Raw genomic sequence first — 19,494 nt, 5'->3', positions numbered from 1 at the left:
AGGCTGGAGAAGAGGAGGAATTTAGAAAGCCACGAAGATTTTCTCAAATCACACACTTTACTTCAGGGGACTCTGCCCAAACATTACGCCCTCCTTGCCTTATATAGGCAATAAGAGGTCACAAGGACACACACAAGGACCTAACTCACGGGTTCGGATACAAACAGGGGCACCGAAAGGGAATTATTCGCACAACATGAACAGTAACTGTATTGTGAACAGTACTTTCCCTAGCCTAGTGCTACAGTAAAAGTGAACAGTGATTTGCTACAGTGAAATCGTACGGACTTAACGGTCTCGTCCGTCACGAGCATTGTAACTACAAACTTAGTCATTCGAGCTGTCTTTTAGGAGATGTGCCTCGTACTTCTGTTCAAGGACTTCAAGGTCTTCAGGTGAGAGGATTTGATTCAGCCTTCGTGATGAGGATGCTTGTTCATGAGCCCAATGTGATGCTTCTTCTTCAGCCCAGTTTGTATTTTCATCTTCTTGAGGGTCAGGAATTCTTGGCTAAGGCCGGTTGGATGGTTCTGCATAGAAAGATGTGTCCATGCTTTGAAATTGTTCGTAGGAATCCTGGGACAGAGATCCTCCAAAGCGTGCATAGGGGTCCTGGGTGGATTGGACAATGTCATCTTTGCTTGTCATTTCAGGCTCTTGGGACGATGAGGCTTGTCTGTATTGTCCGAGTGCTTCCTTAGCTTCTGGTGCTAGGTCATAATGATCCCACGTAGTGGGTGCATTATTCCAAACATCTTTGGGAATGGTCTTGTTTTCCTGACACGGGATTCTCTGGAGTTCTCGATATTCATGTTCACAAAGTTGAATGTCTAGGATAAGATTTGTAAATCCGGGCTTCTCGGCTGTTCAAGTTAGGTTTATAGGATGTGGTTCCTATTTCTAGTGGTGCATCGACATCTTTGGGAATGGTCTTGTTTTCCTGACACGGGATTCTCTGGAGTTCTCGATATTCATGTTCACAAAGTCGAACAGATCTAGGATAAGATTTGTAAATCCAGGTTTATAGGTTTATAGGATGGTTCCTATTTCTAGTGGTGCATCGAGAATACTACCATTATTTCTGCAAAAATTCCAAGGACGTCGGAAAAACAGGATGGTATGGACCTCAGGATTTGGCGTCATAGATCTCAGTTCTTTTTCCAAGTCTTGTTTCCAACATGTAGGATGATAGAACCAATTTAGAAATTCTAAAAGATTTCTATCACATTCCTTTTCAATGTTTCTTCCGAGTAGGAATATCCTTGTAAGGTTGACAATGAATCTTCTGGTTGGGATTTCAAAAGCTATCAGATACTTATTGGTTAAGTACTATAATAACGTTTTGAGCTGTTCAGGAAAATCATCTTCCTTCCAAATAAGAGGATGAATGAATGGATAATTCATATTTAACCCAAAAGGATAAAGAATCGAACCTCCATTGAATCTGAATAGGTCTGTGTGGCTTTGCCACATGAGGTTCTCCAAGTTTTCAGCAAGGCTGTCGTTTTGGATTTGCTGAATAATCTCCTAGGGATATTTCCAGCTTTGTGAATCTTTGATGTTCTCAATTTTGTATTTTACTCCATGGTTGAGCATATGGAAAACAGGCCTTTTGATGTACATGTTGATCTCGGCTGGTGCCTTTGGCCTTGATAAGAAGTCAGCAAGTACATTATTCTTTCCAGGAATATGCTTAGTTTCAAAGGAGTATTTTGAAAACCATTCAGCCCATCGAAGCAGTTGAGAATTTGGAATCTGTTTCTGTTTAAAGTTGGTCATCTGAGGGAAAGATGCCATGTCTAATTCCACCAGAAAGTGGTGGCCAATGAGATGAAACTCAAACTTTTTGATTTCATTTTTGACTACTAAGATTTCTTTGAAAGTGGCATGGTAATACATTTCAGCTTGGGAAAACTTTCCACTTTTATAAGCACAGAGGAGTTTCTTACCATCAATTTCTTCAAAAAGAACAGCTGCCCAGTATTCATCACTGGCGTCAGTTTGGAGAATTCTTTTGCCTGTTGATGGTATTTGTAATGGTGGGAGATTCTGCATAATCTCCTTAAGTTCAGCGACTGCTTTGGTCTGAATTTTTCCCCAAGGTGGGGAATTCTTCTTTAGCATGGATTGCAAATGGATCAGAAGCTTTGCAATGTTTGGGACAAAAACCCTAAGATAATTAATTATCCCAAGAAATTGCTGAACTTGCTTTGTTGTGAAGTTATCCCGAGGAAATTTCAATAATTCTTGAGCGATATGTGGCCCTGGGTAGTATGTACCTTTGTTAAGGTGCATACCAAGAAATTCGATTTCTGTCTGGGCAATATTCATATTCCTTTGTGAAAGCATAATACCATGCTTTTTCACGATTTCTGCAAACTACTCAAGGAGTTGATAGTGTGACTGCTCATCAGGACTGTAGAGCAGAATATTATCAATGTATACAGCTGCACTCGATAAAATTGGTTGGAAGATGCGACACATGGCCTTTTGGAAAAGGGATGGTGCTACCTTTAAGCCAAAAGGAAGAACTTTCCATTGAAAGTGCTGGTTCGGAATACAGAATCCTATTTTGGATTTGTCCTCAGGATGGATGTCCAATTGCCAAAATCCGGCTTTGAGGTCGAATTTGGAATAGATGTGGGCCTTGGTTAGACCACTAAAGAGAGAATCTCTAGATGGTAAAGGGAATTTATCATCTTGGAGGAAAAGATTGAGAGGTTGATAGTTGATTACTAGTCTCATTTTTCCTCTATTTTGCTCGGCGCGCTTATTGACATAAAAGGCTTCACAAGCCCATTGTGAGTCGGAAACTTCAATAAGGCCTTGTTGCAAGAGTTCCGAGCATTCCCTTTGAGCTAGAACCAAATGTTCTGACTTCATTCCCATGTGGCTCGCCCTAGTTGGGTTTATGTCTTCATTTTTCTTGAAAGGAAGGCGAACAAAAAACTCTGGGTTTTTCCATAAAGGATGGGAACACTTTTGAGCGAATTCTACATGGGATTCTAAACAAGATTCTAATAACTTCTGCATGATCGGATCTAGTAGACTCATTTGGATGGAAAAGAGTCTTTGGATATTGACAAACTTAGAGAATTGATCTTTATACCTAAGATCTTTTCCAGGAATGATACGAAGCTGAGAGATTTGAGTCATAATGTCCCACCCAATTATCAAGTCTTTATTGGGAAGGTTAGATCCAAAAATCTTTGCAGTTATGGAGCACTGCATGGGAAAAACTAGACGATTACGGAGTGGTTCGACATTGGTGGAGAAAGTATCTCTGACGACGAGCACTGAAGTATCGGGTGTAAGGAGTCCGAATTCTTCGGGAAGAATTTTGGTGTCTAGAATTGAACAACTTGCTCCTGTGTCAATGAGAGCAATAACGGTGATATGTTTGGCAAACTTTGATGTGAGGATTTTTACGGGGAAGTGTGGACAATGAGTTTGACTTGAAAATATGTCCAGGTTTGGTTCCGGGGATGATGATGATATATGGAAAATATCTTCAGACTCTGAGTCTGATTCAGTTTCACTGGTAGTTTGGTAAGAGGGAATGACACAAAGAGTTTGTTCATATGGTTTTTCATCAGCAGAGAATAATGATTTAATATCATCATTTTCGAGAGAAATACCTATTTCATTCTCAATATGATGGATTAGATGATTCTGACATTTTCTTGCTTGAGGACAATTTTTGGCAAAATGTCCTTTCTGATTGCAAATGTAGCAACGGTTTGATTTTTTGTGGCTTGTGCGATCCTTTCTTTTGCGTAGGTATCTCCATTTCTTCTTTTTCCAAAAATGCTTGGAGCCATGTTTGGATTTCTTTATCCAAAACTTCTTGTAGTGTTTCTTCTTCCGGGAATATTTGCCACATGTACAATCACAGTCTTTCTTGGAGCATTTAATTTTCAGCTCCTGACGGGAGCAAGCTAATTCGAGGCGTTTGTCATATGTGATGTATGTTCGAACCATCTGGCGTTTTAAGCATAACTCTTCTAGGCATAGATGGATTTCTTGTTGTATTTCTCCCAAGGGAACATCTTGTACTTGCATTTGTTTTCCAAAGAACGATCTTTCAACCATCTGGGATAGTTCTTTCGGGATGGAAGTAAGGAAAACATGCTTCAGATTTGGGTCCGCTCCGACTTGATAAAAGGTTTGAAGCATTATTTTGAAATGTTTATCAAGATGTTTCTTCTGGAGGGAGCAGCATCGTTTTTCGAAAAACTCTCTTCTTTTTATCTCTATGAGATCACCAGGTTTTCCCATAAAGACATGATATAAGAGAGTGATGGCATGGCTGAAATTAGGTGACATTAGAAAATGAATGTGGCCCTGTTCTGAAAGTGATTGCCACCAAAGCTTCAAGCTTCCTGTGAATCTTGTAACAAAGTTGTACAAGATGTCATTCATATCATGGTTGGTGATAGACTGGGTATTCAGCCAGGTGTGAAATTCTTCAAGCCTTGTCGGCCATTTCTGATAAGGAATATCATCAATGGTGAAGAATTGTTTCGATGCGATGGACACATGCTGAGTAGGATTACTTGTTTGACCCGTTTCTAGGTCAGAATAATTTGATTCCATATCATCATCTGGAGGGTCAGCCATGAATATTGATGAAGTAATTGGTGCAATGGGGAGGGTATCAACTGCAGGAATTGAGAAGGATGAGGAGGAGGAGAGGGATACCAAGATTCTGTTTCGATCATGAGAAGTTTGCTCTACTTTTGAGCGAGTCTGCATTTTCTAGATTGGGAGGATCAGGTTGTTGGATAACAGGGTCAGGTTCCTAGGTGCCTAAATCCTTTAAAAAAAATTCTAATGGATTTGATAACATCATCTGATTTGGCCTTTTCTTATAACAATGGAACTTGATCTGTAGGTGGTATTTTTTCTTTCCCCTTTTCCTTTTGCAAGGTTTTGAGGCGATTTCGTAAGTCTGCCATATTCGGCTCTCTTCTGTAAGGATCTGCTGGAATAGTGGCAAAAATGGATGTTTGTGGTGGTGAGGGTAAATACCCGGTTTTAACAGGAGGTGCCAATGGGTCAAACGGTCTGAATCTTCCTTCTTCAAGAAGCTGGATTTGGTTTTTGAGCTTCTCTATTTCTGGCTTTGGATTTTCGAGATAATGGTACCCAAGATGTTGTCTTGATTCTAAGGCGTGAAGCCTTTTCTCGGAATTCGAAAGTATCTTCTTGGTACTTTCATCATACCTTCGGAGATCTTGTTGCACATTTCCAATTTTGGAGTCAATTGCCTTGAAGGCATTGTTTTGTGCTAACGAGTCTCGATTGCCAATTTAGAACGACTTCAAAGCAGATGTTTTTTTTTTTTTTTTGTCTCCCATGTTCATCCACATCAGTGGGAGTAGGAACTTTAGGAACATGACGGTATCTGCCATGGGGATCAATAAACTCTTCTATAGCAGGGAACGAGAGTTTAGAACTTTCCTTGACAAGAGGAGGAAAGTCAGTATCCTGAAACATAGCAATAGAAGAAGTAGGTGGTGCTTCTTCCGGAACTTCAAGGGTGTAAGAGTGCTTCTTAGCCCACTTAAGGATTGGTTTATAAAATGGAGAGAGGACTTGCTTTTTCTGGGGAGGAGATGGTGGTGGTGTTTTTGGTGGATCTGGTAAGGCTTGGGATGTGGTACTGGACTTTGGTGGTGGAGGTGGTGCATAAGAAACCATGAATTGGTATTTGTCGCATTCACCAAGAGTATCCACGGAGGAATCTCTGTCTAAGTACCTTTGGAACGTCTTATCCTTTGGCCTTTTCCGTTGAGGTGGAGATTTTGCAAAAGGGTCTACCTCGTCAAGAGAATTTATACAGGAGGAACATTGGCAGAAAGGATCCCAAAAATAATGACCATAATTGTCTTTATAGTAATGAACATGATGTCCATCACCATCGAAGTGTCGAACATGCTTTTTTGGATCTGGCTCGGAAATGGATTGAGGAACACATGGTTCAATCATAAAGAGGGTTTGTAAGATAGAAGGACTTTCTTCCTTTTCCTTGCCAAATTTGATGGAAACAGTTCCATCTTTTTTCCTTACGAACTTTGAGTTCGTAGACTGGAAATGCTTGTTGTGCTGATGTAGCTTTTCGTAGTTGGTAATCCAAGTCTCTGGAAGGAGCTTGGCCAACGTATCCTTTGGGATTTGTCTAGGAACATGGATACAGGATGCCTGGTCATTCTGCATGGAGATGAACAAGGCATCTTCATTACCGTTGTTGAAGTTGAGGTCAAATGCATGGTTCTGCACTCGATAAACCATATGGTAATGTAGTGTTGCAGCTACAGAGTCAGCAGTTTGAGGGGCTCCAGTAAGTTGAACTTGGACTTTTATAAAAGAAAGTAATTGGGGATCTGAAAGGGCGATGTTGAAGTTGGGGTATAGGGTGACAAAGACTGTTCCTGCATTCAAAGTAGTTTGAATAGTGTGACATCCCGAATTTCGGCCCCGTCCGGAATATATGAAATGGGCATTATTAGAGGAATTTTGGGTCACCAAATTTAAGTAAATGGTGAGGAGATGGTGCAAATTCGTAGGGATGATGGACTACCGCAGTTCGGTCCTCAAATTGACTTCATTTGGTGTGGAATTGTGGAGAAATTGGCCCCTTGAGTGACCCATTGGAAAGGTTGGCTGAAAATGGGCATAATTATCTTCAACAAAATGATTTAATTTGGGGTGAAATTGGAGCAAATTCTCCATTGGTTGGGCTAAAGACTTTTATGGTTTGTTAATCATGAATGAGATATTTTGTTTTGACTTGACTCCCTCTCATTCGGCTTCTCCAGCAAGTCTCGCCGACTTCATCTCCACGGCACCTCTCTCATTCTTATCTCTTCTATTTCTACTTTCCTCTATTCTCTTTCCTTTCCGTCGATCCAGACCGAAACAGCTCCGTCCTCTCTCCTCTATCCCTCTACCACCTTGCTGTTTCTTTTACACGCACTCAACACCACCGAATTCCCCATTCAGCCGACCCACCGAGTTCTCCTCTGCGCACCAACCTGCTCCACTATGCTTGGTTTCCCACAGTCAATCTTCAGTAGAAGTCTTCAAGCGACACCACTTGGTTGACCCGGCAAAGCCACCGAGCGAAGCCCTCACTGATTCGCTCAGCCCACATCCCACGAAGCAGCCGCGCCACTCGTCCGTTCCTCCTCATCTCCAGTCAACGTTCAGCGAAGAGGAAGACCGTGTGCTAGCTGCCGTGCGTCTGTCGCAACTCAGACGAAGCTGCTTCCATCTTCAACGCTCGAAGTCCTCCTCCGAAGCCAGCTCCTTCAGTCAACAGCTGCACTCACAAGAACCCCTTAGTTGACCGCAACAGCCCACGCACGGATCAGACGCCAACAACACTATCCACCGAAGAAATCTCCATGCGTCTTCAGTTTTTGGTTGAGCTGCCCGTGTTGTCCGCTCGTGAAGTCGGTCAGCAAATCAACCCGTGCGACCACTGAGGTTGACTCCTCTTGGTGCGCATCTCCGCACGTCTCCACCTTCTTCAATCCACGGAGCCGCACGTGTCTTCATCGCCAGCAGCTGCTTCCCCGTCTCTGCCGCGCCAGTCCATAAATGAAGTAGCACCGTTCGTCCGTGTCTCTCGCGTAAAGCGTTCCTTCAGCCCGTGAGTCAGCAAGAAGCCCAGGCCGGGAACAGCCCATTCACGAAGACAGCCAGTCCAGTTTGTTTGTTCAGCCCATGAAGCTTTCTTGTTCGGCAGCCCATTTCTGTGAAAGCTCAGCCCAGTTCAGTTACAATTAAACCCAAAGATCTAGTAACTCAGGCCCAGTTTTGAACCCAAGAAGTTTCAGCAACTCAGCCCGCGAAGTTAATCGACCCAAGTTCGATCGAAGCCCAGAATTTCTGCGGGCTTGCAAAGTTTCTTGGCCCGGCGCGAGGGTGCATCGACGTTGCCGAAATTTTGGAATTCGGCCGCCGTCGCGTCACCGTGCGGTGATCCGGTCTTCGCGTTTATCAAGTGAGTTTTACTCACTAAAGCCTTCTTAGTGCGCTAATTATACTTAAAGGTTGATTAGTGTTAATTAAGTGTATTTAGGTTGTTAGATTAGAATTGATTAGTGATTATTAGTTAATTGGTTTGCATATTAGTTGTGTGATTAGTGTAATTAAATAGAGAATTGCCTATAGTATTTATTGGATGCATCTTGGGATTTTTCCCGTCCCTTATTGGGTGTTAATTAAGCGATTTGGGCCTAGGTGGTATTTTTAGGAATTAATTATTAATTTTCGAAATTAATTATTTAATTATTTATTTCCCGGAAATTCAACTGGGATGGCCAGTGACCGGGATTTTACGCTGATGATCGTGGCACAGTCCGTTTATTTAATTGAGCTTTATATTGTGCTAAATTGAATTTACTGTATTTATTTATTTAATTTTCGAAATTAATTATTTAATTATTTATTTTCCGGAAATTCAATTGGGATGGCCAAATGACCGGAATTTCGTGCTGATTGTCGTGGAGCAGTCCGTTTATTTATTTGAGCTTTAATTCGTGTCGAATTGATTTAATGGTGCATTTTTTAGTATATTATTAAATAATGCAATTTTGGCCTTGTGATTGAGAATCGGTCGGATATCGGTTGTTAGTATCGAAAGTGAGTTGGTAAATCACCTTGAGGATGCACGTGGCCCAGTAAAATGGGAGGTTACTCGGGAAAGACACGTGGCTCGGTGATTAGATATGTCACATTGGCAAAAAGGTAGCCTTAGAGAATGCACGTGGCTCGGAGACTCGGTATGTCTTCCTAGAGAATGCACGTGGCTCGGTGACATAGTTTGGCATCTTGAGAGGGTCGGGTGGGACCGTAAAGCCACTAGTTCTCGAGAGGGTCGGGTGGGACCGAAAAGCCACTAGTTCTCGAGAGGGTCGGGTGGGACCGTAAAGCCACTAGTTCTCGAGAGGGTCGGGTGGGACCGTAAAGCCACTAGTTCTTGAGAGGGTCGGGTGGGACCGAAAAGTCACTAGTTCTTGAGAGGGTCGGGTGGGACCGTAAAGCCACTAAATCTAAGGAATTGCTTGGTGTTGGATGAATGACCTAGAAATGATTCGTCTGGCTTGTAATCGACTAGGTCGATTGATCGATGATTCGATCTGAGAGTGTCTTGAGGTGATTCGTTGCCTTGGTTTGATGTTGTGAATTGAATGATTGAAGGGAGATGATCGTGAGTGGTCTTCCGGATGTGAAATCGACTAAGTTGATTAAATCGATGCTTCGATCTGTGATGTGATTGCTTGTGTGCCTATTCGATCTGTACTAATATGCAGGTGGAATCTGAGGCTAAGGTAAGTCCTCTGACTCATGTTGTGCATAGGCAGCCCTAAAGTGTATTAGTTTACTAATTGGGTCTTAGGAGGTAGAACTTGTTGAGACGTGGTCTCAGTGGTTATTGAATAACCATTTCAGGACCTAGATGAGGAGCCTAAGGAGCATGAATCTGATGAGGAGATCCTTGTTGAGGAACCTGAAGAAGAGTACGTGGAGGAGGACCCCGAGTAGGACATCGAGTACGATCCGGATGAGGACTGAGATCCCGTCCTGTCTTGTCAGACCTTGTTTGCATGTAAAAAGATGTAGTTGTGAATTTTCAGTAAGAAAAATGTATGGCCTGCTTTTCTATCCCATTGCTTTATTGTCCGGGAATTATAATCTGCTTCCGCATGTGCATATATAAATGAAAGGGTCGGCGATACATAGTCCTGGGATATCGCATTTTTAAATCGACCAAAAGTAAGGGATGTGTGCGTGCCGGAGGGTCGGGGCGTGAGAAACAGTACCAATGCAAGCATGCTGGTATTGTAAAAACCTGGTGTCTAGCAATGCTATTCTTGCCACAATTGGCAAACCTTTTCAACCGTGGAAAGTTAGGGCAAGACGAACAGCTCCATAATGGACATGAGTGTATCCTTGTTGAGCCCATTGTCTAGGAAATTCTGGAGGGATCTGGAGAGTAACAAAATATTCCTTTTCAGTAGTAGGAATATGATGCTGGTCGAATTTGGATGACTGGACGTACTCCTTTACTTGCTTTGGGGTTTGGTGAATAAGCTGGTGGATGGAGCGGATGGGTGAAAATGAAGAGGTTGGTTTTGCGAAAGCAGAATAAGGGTTCATGAGGGGAAGTTGGGTTTCAGAAATCTTGGTTTCATCGCTGAGAGAGACTTCATAGAGATAATCTATCTTAGAAGCATTAGAAACACGAAATTATGGAGGTGTTGAAGATGAAGATGAAGGTGCAAGAGAAACTAGTGCTTCGATGATTTCTGGTTCTGTAGACATGATGAGAAGAGATCTTAGAGAAATCTAGCGTAATCAAGTTCCTGAACTTATAAATCTCTGGTTCATAAGAGTAAAGTAAATCTCCCGTTACTTTACTTGAGTTTTTAATTGACCCACAAAAAATAGATGAATGGCGACTCCTAATTGAAAATCAATTGCATGTTAAGAATTTCAACTTAAGTCGCGAATTGGTATGGGCTTGGGAGAGCTCGAGCTAAGTTTAAGCTTAGCAATCCATTAGCCAAACCTTAGGTTTCACACCTGAAATTTAGGCTGCGACAATTACTATAGTTGTCAAGACATCACATGTCAAATTTTGATGATTCAAAAAATTTAACCTAACCCATGCATTTAATCCCCTCACATATGTTTTTTTAGGGAGTCGAACATAATTTTTTTTCTCTAAATATCGTGTTAATAGCTTTATTACATCACAAATGACTCGATTACATGCACTACTGATGATGATGAGCGTGGGTTGGACTCAATTAGCAAGGATGGTTAAATGAGGAAAACAGAGAAGAACTCGCTTTGTGAGTTCTACCTTGACTCGGTAAATTAATAGCGAGTCAGTGCGCAGGACATAACTGAAACAAAGGACTGGGAAAAACTTTCGATTTAGACCTGCAGAGGAGCGAAATTCATGAGGAAAAGTACCAAAAAAGTCCTAAACCTATTGCATTGGTACCAATTCAGTCCTAAACTTTTCAATTGAACCAATTCAGTCCTAAACCTTTTACTATTGGTACCAATTCAGTCCATCCGGCCAATTTTGGCTGGCCGACGCTGACGTGGATGTCGGCCGATGGCCAAATGCTGACGTGGAAATTTTTATGAATTTTAAAATTATTTTTTGATTTTTAATTATTTTTTATTAATTTTTTTCTTTTTTCTTTTATTTTTTTGTCTTCTTCCTTGCATTGGCCGGCGAGCCTCCGGTGAGGCTCGCCGACCACCGGGCGAGGGCTGCGACCCTCGCCGGCTCGCCCGGCCTCTCCCAGGGCCGTGGGCGAGGCTAGCCTCCCCAGATCGGCCGCCGGCGAGGCGGCTTCGCCCAGATTTGGGCAGGCCAGCCTCGCCCACGTGGCCCGGCGAGGCGGCTTAGCCTAGATCCGGGCGAGGCCGAACGAGGGCCGCGACCCGCCGGAGGTTGGCGAGGGCCGCTCGACCTCGCCCGAGATCCGGCGAAGCCTCCTCACCGGCGGCCACGGGAGAGGCCGGGTGAGGGCCGCGACCCTCGCCGGCGACGAGCGAGGTTTCACGGCCCTTGCCCGGTGGCCGGATAGGAAGAAGACAAAAAAAGAAAAAAAGGAAAAATAAAAAAAAAAAAAAAAAAATTAAAAATCGAAAAAATAATTAAAAATCATAAAAATTTCCACGTCATCCGATCCGGTCATCGGTCGACGTCCACGTCGGCGTCGGCCAGGCCAAAATTGGCCGGATGGATTGAATTGGTACCAATAGTAAAAGGTTTAGGACTGAATTGGTTCAATTGAAAAGTTTAGGACTGAATTGGTACCGATGCAATAGGTTTAGAACTTTTTTGGTACTTTTCCCAAATTCATGTGTTCACATGGCTTGTCTAATCACCGATGAGTTTCATGCACAAGAAATTGCGTGGACTTGCGAAGTCTTTTTGTTTGTTAATAAGGAAAAATTTATTTATCAAAAAGTATTGTAGGTGGACCAAGTCATTGAGTACCACGAAACTTGTGCCTCACTCATCCTTCTAATGTATAGTAGTTTAAAAAATTCCATAATCAATTTCTCTGTAATATCTATACATAATAATTTGAATCTAACATCTTTTATAAATAAACAATTAGGATAATAAACTATGCTATCGAATATTTGGACAAAACCAAAATAATCTTGTGCCGTGTGAACAAATCATAAAGCTTGAAGATACGAAAGTAAAAATCGAAATCAATTGCCTTATTAATTAAGCCATAATACTTTTTGGGAAATCGTAGTAATTATGATTCGTTGAAAACAACTAGCTAAGATAATCAATGGTGAAAATATATTTGTTGAAACCGAAAGGTGATAAAGTCTACGTGGTAGTAGGTGGATTGTAAGGACGTAATCCACTTGACTTCAAATTTAAATAAGTGCTAAGTATATGTCCAAATCTTGATAGACCTTGAGGCACATCAAAGAAACTTGCACATATAATTAATGCAATTAGTTGTGCTTGTTTAATGATCTTCCTATTTCCAAGTCTCATTAGGCTGTAGTTTATAATTATTGGCCGGGTTATGAGAAAACTGATCAAAATCAAGAGGAAGAGGAACTCGAAGGCAATCTTGAACATGGATATTGTGCCAAAGGACGAGTATGATGTGTTTTTGAGTTTAAGAGAACTGGACACGTGCCTTGACTTTAGTTGAAGTGAAAGCCTTTACATTCACTTGATGCGCATCGGACAGTCAAATGAGGAAAAAAAAGAAAAGAAAAGAAAAAAGAAAACATGGCCTGAACTAATTAGCAGAGCCCAAGGATGGTCGAATGAGGCTTCGTGAGTTGGACCTTGACTCGGTAAAGTTCGATTCGCCCCCTTCACCAAGCGATAGTGTATTAGTGCGGAGACGCAACTGACAACGAAGGACCGTAAAAATGCCAAGTCAAGCCAACTTTTGATTCAGACTAGCCGAGGAAAGGAGATTCGTGCGTTCATATGGCGTGTCCGTGAACACTGGTTTCTGGTTTGATCTCTCGGGACATGCCTCAGCCTAGCTCTACATCAGAGGTTATCTGGAGCAGGGTTAGGGTGAGTGAATATGAGATTGCAGTGTGAGACTTCGAGAAGCTTGAGATGAGCTGATTATCTTCTATTAGTAGTTAGCATGAGAGATATCTAAAAAAAAGAATCTGCAACCATCAACTTTCCTTTCCGCTCAATGGCGTGTTTTCAGTTGAGTAAAACTATGAACCCGCAGTTTTGTTTTTTCTTTTAAAATAAAATTAGCCAGTTTCAGCTATAAATTCATCAAACGACTTTCTCCAGCTGGGTAGTCGGAGCAGCCTTTTTTTGACTATAGTGGTTTGAATATTTGATTGCCTGACCTACTTTTGCTATTCTGCGGGTCCTCTGTTTCGCAGAAACTTACCAGCAGAGCCAATTAATACTGCTCTCTTTCCTCCCCACCTTTCTTGACTTTTTCTTCATTCTGAGAGCAATCGCAGAGCCAAAAAAAAAAAAAAAATACTTGTCCTTGAGAAGCATTAGTCGGACCTACTTTCACTATAGTCTTGTCGCAACTAGCTCTTTCTACACACCGTGGTTATATTGTTGGTGACTGTAATCGTAGATGATCGGCCGCAAATTGGACTCCATCGAGGCGCCGCTTTAATCAAATTCTGAGCTTCGTCGTGCCAGGGGGACGGTAAGTACGTCATCTCTTGACTTCAAATTTAAATAACTGTTGAGTAATTTCCAAATCTTTACAGACCTCGAGACACGCGAAAGAAAGTTGCACCTATAGATGTTTGATGTAATTGGCTGTGCTTTTAAAAAAAAAAATGGAATTCCTATTCCCAAGTCTCATTATTGGCAGGTTTCTGAAACGACTGACCGAAATCAAGATGAAGAAGAGCTCGGAGGCAACCCTGAGTATGGAAATTGAGCCAGAAGAGGAGTATCAAGTGTTTTTGAGTTTCAGGGGACCAGACATACGTAAAACATTCGCTGATTTCCTTTACTACTGTTTAGTAGATGCTGGAATCCATGTTTTCATAGACGATGAAGGACTCCAAGTCGGAAAAGAAATTGGCAGAGAGCTTTCGAAAGCGCTTGAGAGATCTCGAATCTACATACCCATCTTCTCTAGAAACTATGCTGCCAGTTCTTGGTGTCTATGTGAGGTCGCAAACATGGTAGAATGCACATCAAAATCAAATGGGAAGAAAGAGATACTCCCGATCTTTTATGATGTGTACCCTGATGACGTGAAGCTCAAATCCAAATTGTACAAGGAAGCTATAGCCGAACACGAAAAGAAGTTTGCCTCTGAGGAATTGAAGCGGTGGGAAAATGCCCTTGTTGAGGTTGCACATATAAAAGGATGGGAGTTTAGCCAAGGTCACGGGTAATTTCCCTCAACTTTTTTGGTTAGCAAGCACGATATTTACAGTTCATTGGACGAAAGTTAGTCCCCAGAAATTTCCAAACAATTTGGCTATTTTTTTGTTTAAGATTTGCATTAGAAGTTAATGAAAGCTAGACCGAACACCCGATAACCCACATTAGAAAATAGAATATGGCCGACTTTTTTTAAAGCACAACGAACTGTCAAACCCAACCCAGCAAGGCATTTTCTAATTCATGTTGGGTTCACCCAATATGACTGGACAGCTAAGACCAATTTCATACTTAATAATATCTTTTACTTAATCGACTATTTTACTTAATCATGTTATCAAAATTAAATTATAGTGGAATCATGCGACTCTATGTAGTGCAATGGTCATCAGAAAATATTGTACAATAACAAACTCGTGTTAAATTGTTTTTTTTTTTTTTTTTTGGGTCTGTAACTTGTGTTAAAGTGTTTTTTTTTTTTGGTCGGTACTTGTGTTAAAGTGTTGAGTCAATAGGAATATTGCAATTTTATAACTATAGCGAGACATGGTTAGATTTTTTTTTCCCTGAAAATTGCATGATTAAACATTGCAAAAGTGCATGGACGATGCTTGTATGCAAAAAATGGACGTTTAAAAAGATATTACAAAATTTCGTATTATAAAAAGTTAGAATTATTGATTAATGAAACAAATTTTGACATAATATAAAGAAATTTAACACATATATGTGAAGAGAAAAATATTTCAAGATTTAAAGTTTTCTCTAGTAAAGTTATTTGACTATAGAAACTATTTAAATTTTAAATTGAAATATGTGATTAATAAAATAGAATTATTAACTTAGGCATTTGTCTATTAAAAGAACATAGATGAAACAACTAATTGAAGATTTTTTTAGGGAAGTAAAAATAATTACGATCAAGTTGGACCTCTTGATTTATACAATAATATACATAAGATTATTGATTATATCCTGACACTACCAATAAAAATTACAACAAACGTTTCCTTTATAGTTGTGAGTTGATCAAAATGGATAGGGTGTGCGTATTTTCTTAAAACTCTTTCTAGATGAAAAGTAAATAACTCACCTGAATCCGTTCATTTTGGCTTAAAAAAGCAAATATCATTTTTTTTCACTTTCTCGCTATAAACTGAAGTTTTTACTCAATCATTAAATTTAAATTCACATGTCTATATTAGTATAACCTGAAAGTTTTAGGAAAGATTGAAAAGAAAATCAAAATTTCCCTCGCACAATTGGAAAAAAGAAGTAAAAGATGAAAGTTAAGATGGACAAACCAATTAGGTGCGTTTGGTAACATTTCTGTTTAAAAATTGTTTCTCGGAACAGAAATAGAAAAAAATATTTCTGCTTCAGGAAACAATTTTTGAACAAAAAACGCGTTTGGTAAATCTGTTCTAGAAATATAAAAAGAATAGAAATACGTTTGGTAAATTTGTATAATTTTTTTATTTTTTTATTTTAATTTTTCTATTTTCTTTCTTATTTTCTTATTTATTTTTCCTTTTTTTCTTTTTTTCTTTTTCCTTTTTCTTTTTTTTCTTCTTTTGGCCGGTCGCCGGCCTTGGCCATGGCCGATGATTGGCCGATGAGGGCCGCGGCCTCGCCCGCCCGGCGAGGCTCGTCGGCGAGGCTCGGCCTCGCCTTGGCCGGGCGAGCTCGAGCTCGCCCAAATCCGGTAGGCCGAACTCACCTAGTGGCCGACGAGGCTCGGCGTTGCCGGGCCACCGCCAGGCGACGCTGACTTGGCAATGGCTCGGTGAGGCCGAGCCTCGCCGTAGCTGGGTGAGGATCGGCCTTGCTTGATCCGGGCGAGCTCGAGCTCGCCTAGCCCGACGCGAGGTCGGCCTCGCCTTGGCCGGGTGAGCTCTTGGTAGCTCGCCCAGTTCGGAGAGGCTGAGCCTCGCCAGGGGCCAGTGATGCTCGGCCTCGCCGAGGGTCGGCGACGCTCCGGCGAGGTCGCCGGCCCTCGACGGCTGGTCGCCGGCCATGGCCGAGGCCGGCGACCGGCCAAAGAAAAAAGAAAGAAAAAAAGAAGAAGAAAATAAGAAGAAAACAGAGAGAAGAAAATGGAAGAGAGAGAAAAAGTGTTCCTAAATTTTGTTCCAGAAACAAGAAAGAAAATTTTTTTGTTTTTTGTTTCCGTTCCAGATGTGTTTTTAGGAACAAAAAAATAATTTTGGAAGAAAAACGCAAACAAATGTGTCTCTATTCATTTTTTGTTTTGAGGAACAAAAAAAACAAAAATTTGTGTTCCTGGGAACAGGAACACATTTAAACAAACGCGTCCTTAGTGGACCAAAAAAACAACATTCATTATCCAACCACATTTTTTTTTTCGGTCGGACTTATCCAACCACATTACTTAAGGTGATTCTTTTGTCGCAAAAAGGAAAACAAAAAACCTTTGTTTTCTCTGTCTTCTAGCTCGTGCACTTTTTGGGGCCAAAGTCCCACTGAAAAGCATCAATAGGTCAAGAGAAGAAAAAACCAAACCATTTTACCATTTACTTATAAGTCAGAAAAAAAAGGCGAGTACTTTCAACTTTGAAACAAATCTAGCCAATGTCCCACTATCGCCGAAATATCAGTTTTGCCCCTTTCTGTTTTCTTTTTAATTTTTATTTTTGTATTGTTGGTGGCATTTTGTTTAATTTTACGACTGTTGGACCATGTGCGTTGCACCTGACCTGGTGATATTGGGCTTTAGCTACCACTCACAAAAGTGTTATCCTTAAGTTTTGGGTCAAAATTTTATTTTTCTCCATTACATCGTAATAGACAACCCTTATCAAAATAAGGAGGAAATCCATTAAAATAAAAGGATAAGTTCATTTCACGAAAAATGAGTGATTTGGAAATATTTTTTGAAAAATGATTTTTTATATCGTTTACAAAAATAAATGAATGAAAAAATTTATTCTTACCCACTACGAAAATATTTAAACATAGCTTATTATCGATGATGAAAATATTTTTCCAAACAATAAAGCAATCATTTTTTGAAAAATATTTTTCAAAACACTTATTTTCCATGAAACAGATGCACATGGAATGTTTTCTTTGGCATAAACAAAAGCAACGACAGTCTCTATGCATTTACTTTCACTTTGTACTTGTATATTTTTTTTCCTTAAGTGAAGAACTTGGTTAGATTTAAGAGTCTCTATGCATTTACTTTCACTCTGTACTTGTATATATTTTTTTTCCTTAAGTGAAGAACTTGGTTAGAATTAAGGGTTAATATCCTAAAAAACCAAAACTGGTACACTTATGACAAATTTACCTCAAATTATTTTTTTGATCACAAAAAAACTCCAAACTGGTATACTTTTGACAAATTTACCCAAAACTGATACATTTGTGACAAATTTAGCGTATGTTAATTTTCGTTAAATTTTACTATTAAATTAGTAAGTTAAATGACACGTGATAGGTTGACCGGTATACCAGTTTGGGATTTTACACTCCGTTTGTCACAGATTACAATTTTTGTGATTTTTTTGTGGTATTAATCCAATTTAGCGGAGGGTATATTTGTCACAAATTTACCAGTTTAGGTTTTTTTTTGTGGTCAAATAAATTAGTTTGAGGTAAATTTGTCATAAATGTACTGGTTTAGGGTTTTTTTTATGGTCAGTTGGGGTAAATTTGTCATAGGTGTATTAGTTTAGGGTTTTTCATGGTCGAAAAAATAGTTTGGGGTAAATTTGTTACATGTATACTAGTTTGGAGTTTTTCAAGGTATTTTAATATTCTCATTTTAGTAATTTTTTTCATTGTAAAGGCCTAAAAACACTAAGAAATATGCTCTAGACTTATGTGCAACAAAAGCAAAACACACCTTAAACCTAATTTTGTAGTACACATCTGATCTCATGTGTACGGCTGCATGCAAGTCGACATTCTGGCCATTAAGTGAAATATGGTAGACGAAATTTCTAAGAGAAAGAAAAATTACATATTAGCAATCTACTTACTAATCTTTAACAAATTTTTGTGGTGGCAGTATCGGGCTAGAGCCCAAAATTAGAATTTCATACGAACTTGTCTTGGCAAAGACATGCCAACTTTAAATTAATAAGCACAAGTTTTACGTAACTTTATATCAAATAAATTTAGTCACTACATTATTCTTAGTAAATTAGATAAGTTGCTTAAAAAAACTTATGCTAAAATTAAATGAGTTCCAAAACATTATATCAAATATTTATCTAGAAATTTGAAATCTAAATGAATATATAAGATTATAAGTTGACATTTCAATCTTCTTGTGTATTTATAATAAGCACACCAAAACAAGGTTGTAAAACTTGAGACAATAAATAATTTACATATAGAATCAGATGCCACTTCAGTAATTTTTATTAGTGAAACTGCATGATGGTCAATTAAATAGAAATTATCAGTTGATAAGTCGGTATATAGAAATTTATGTTAAATTGCTTAAGTTAATATGATGTATTATAAGTTATCACTAATTATTTTCATCTTTTGTTTGTCTTTATAGCCAAATTTTATTTGGATAATGAATTATCTTATCATTTTCTAGTTAATTATATTTATGTGGGTACGTTTATGATTAAGTGCAGTTACAAAATATGCAATGAAATGCATTAAAAATAGATTTAAATTTCTTTGAACAAGTTGGATCGTTATTCAATGTTTTCAAATGTTCATGTATTTATATTAAGTAAACAAATTGACAAACTAAGAAATAAGACAGCTTATTTCTATGATTACAATATTGTTGTTGTCAATTTTATATAATTAGATTAAATGCATGTATCTTTAATTGTATTGGACTTGTGTATGATTTTTTTATTTTATTTTTATTTTACATAGGCGTACTTGGGAAATCACCATTTTAACCATTTGGAAAAAGCTGATGATGCTAGAGAGCATATAAACCACTCACTGTTCACTTCTCTTATTTTAAGTTACTCACCGTGTCAACCGTTGTAAAAAGCATCCCATAATGCTTCAGAGCAAATTAGTTATTACAATAAGATTTTTTGCTAGTGTTAGAAAATAAACAGAATGTGCAAATC

At 39.5% G+C, this 19,494-nt stretch overlaps 1 protein-coding gene across 1 annotated transcript; it reads left to right on the top strand.

The window, feature by feature from the left end:
• The first annotated feature begins 13,920 nt into the window (after positions 1-13,920).
• On the top strand, positions 13,921-14,427 carry LOC120288226 (TMV resistance protein N-like). The gene has a single exon (XM_039301839.1). The coding sequence runs from the start codon at positions 13,921-13,923 to the stop codon at positions 14,425-14,427; it is 507 nt and encodes a 168-aa protein (XP_039157773.1).
• Positions 14,428-19,494: the final 5,067 nt, after the last annotated feature.

This window comes from Eucalyptus grandis, chromosome 9 (genome assembly GCF_016545825.1).
Source record: "Eucalyptus grandis isolate ANBG69807.140 chromosome 9, ASM1654582v1, whole genome shotgun sequence".
Taxonomy (NCBI): Eukaryota; Viridiplantae; Streptophyta; class Magnoliopsida; order Myrtales; family Myrtaceae; genus Eucalyptus; species Eucalyptus grandis.
The sequence above is the reverse complement of the archived record's forward strand: the minus strand, read 5'-3'. Positions and strand labels throughout refer to the sequence as shown.

Coding starts and splice junctions, on each gene's coding strand:
- LOC120288226 (XM_039301839.1), top strand. CDS start 13,921: ATGAAGAAGAGCTCGGAGGCAACCCTGAGTATGGAAATTGAGCCAGAA.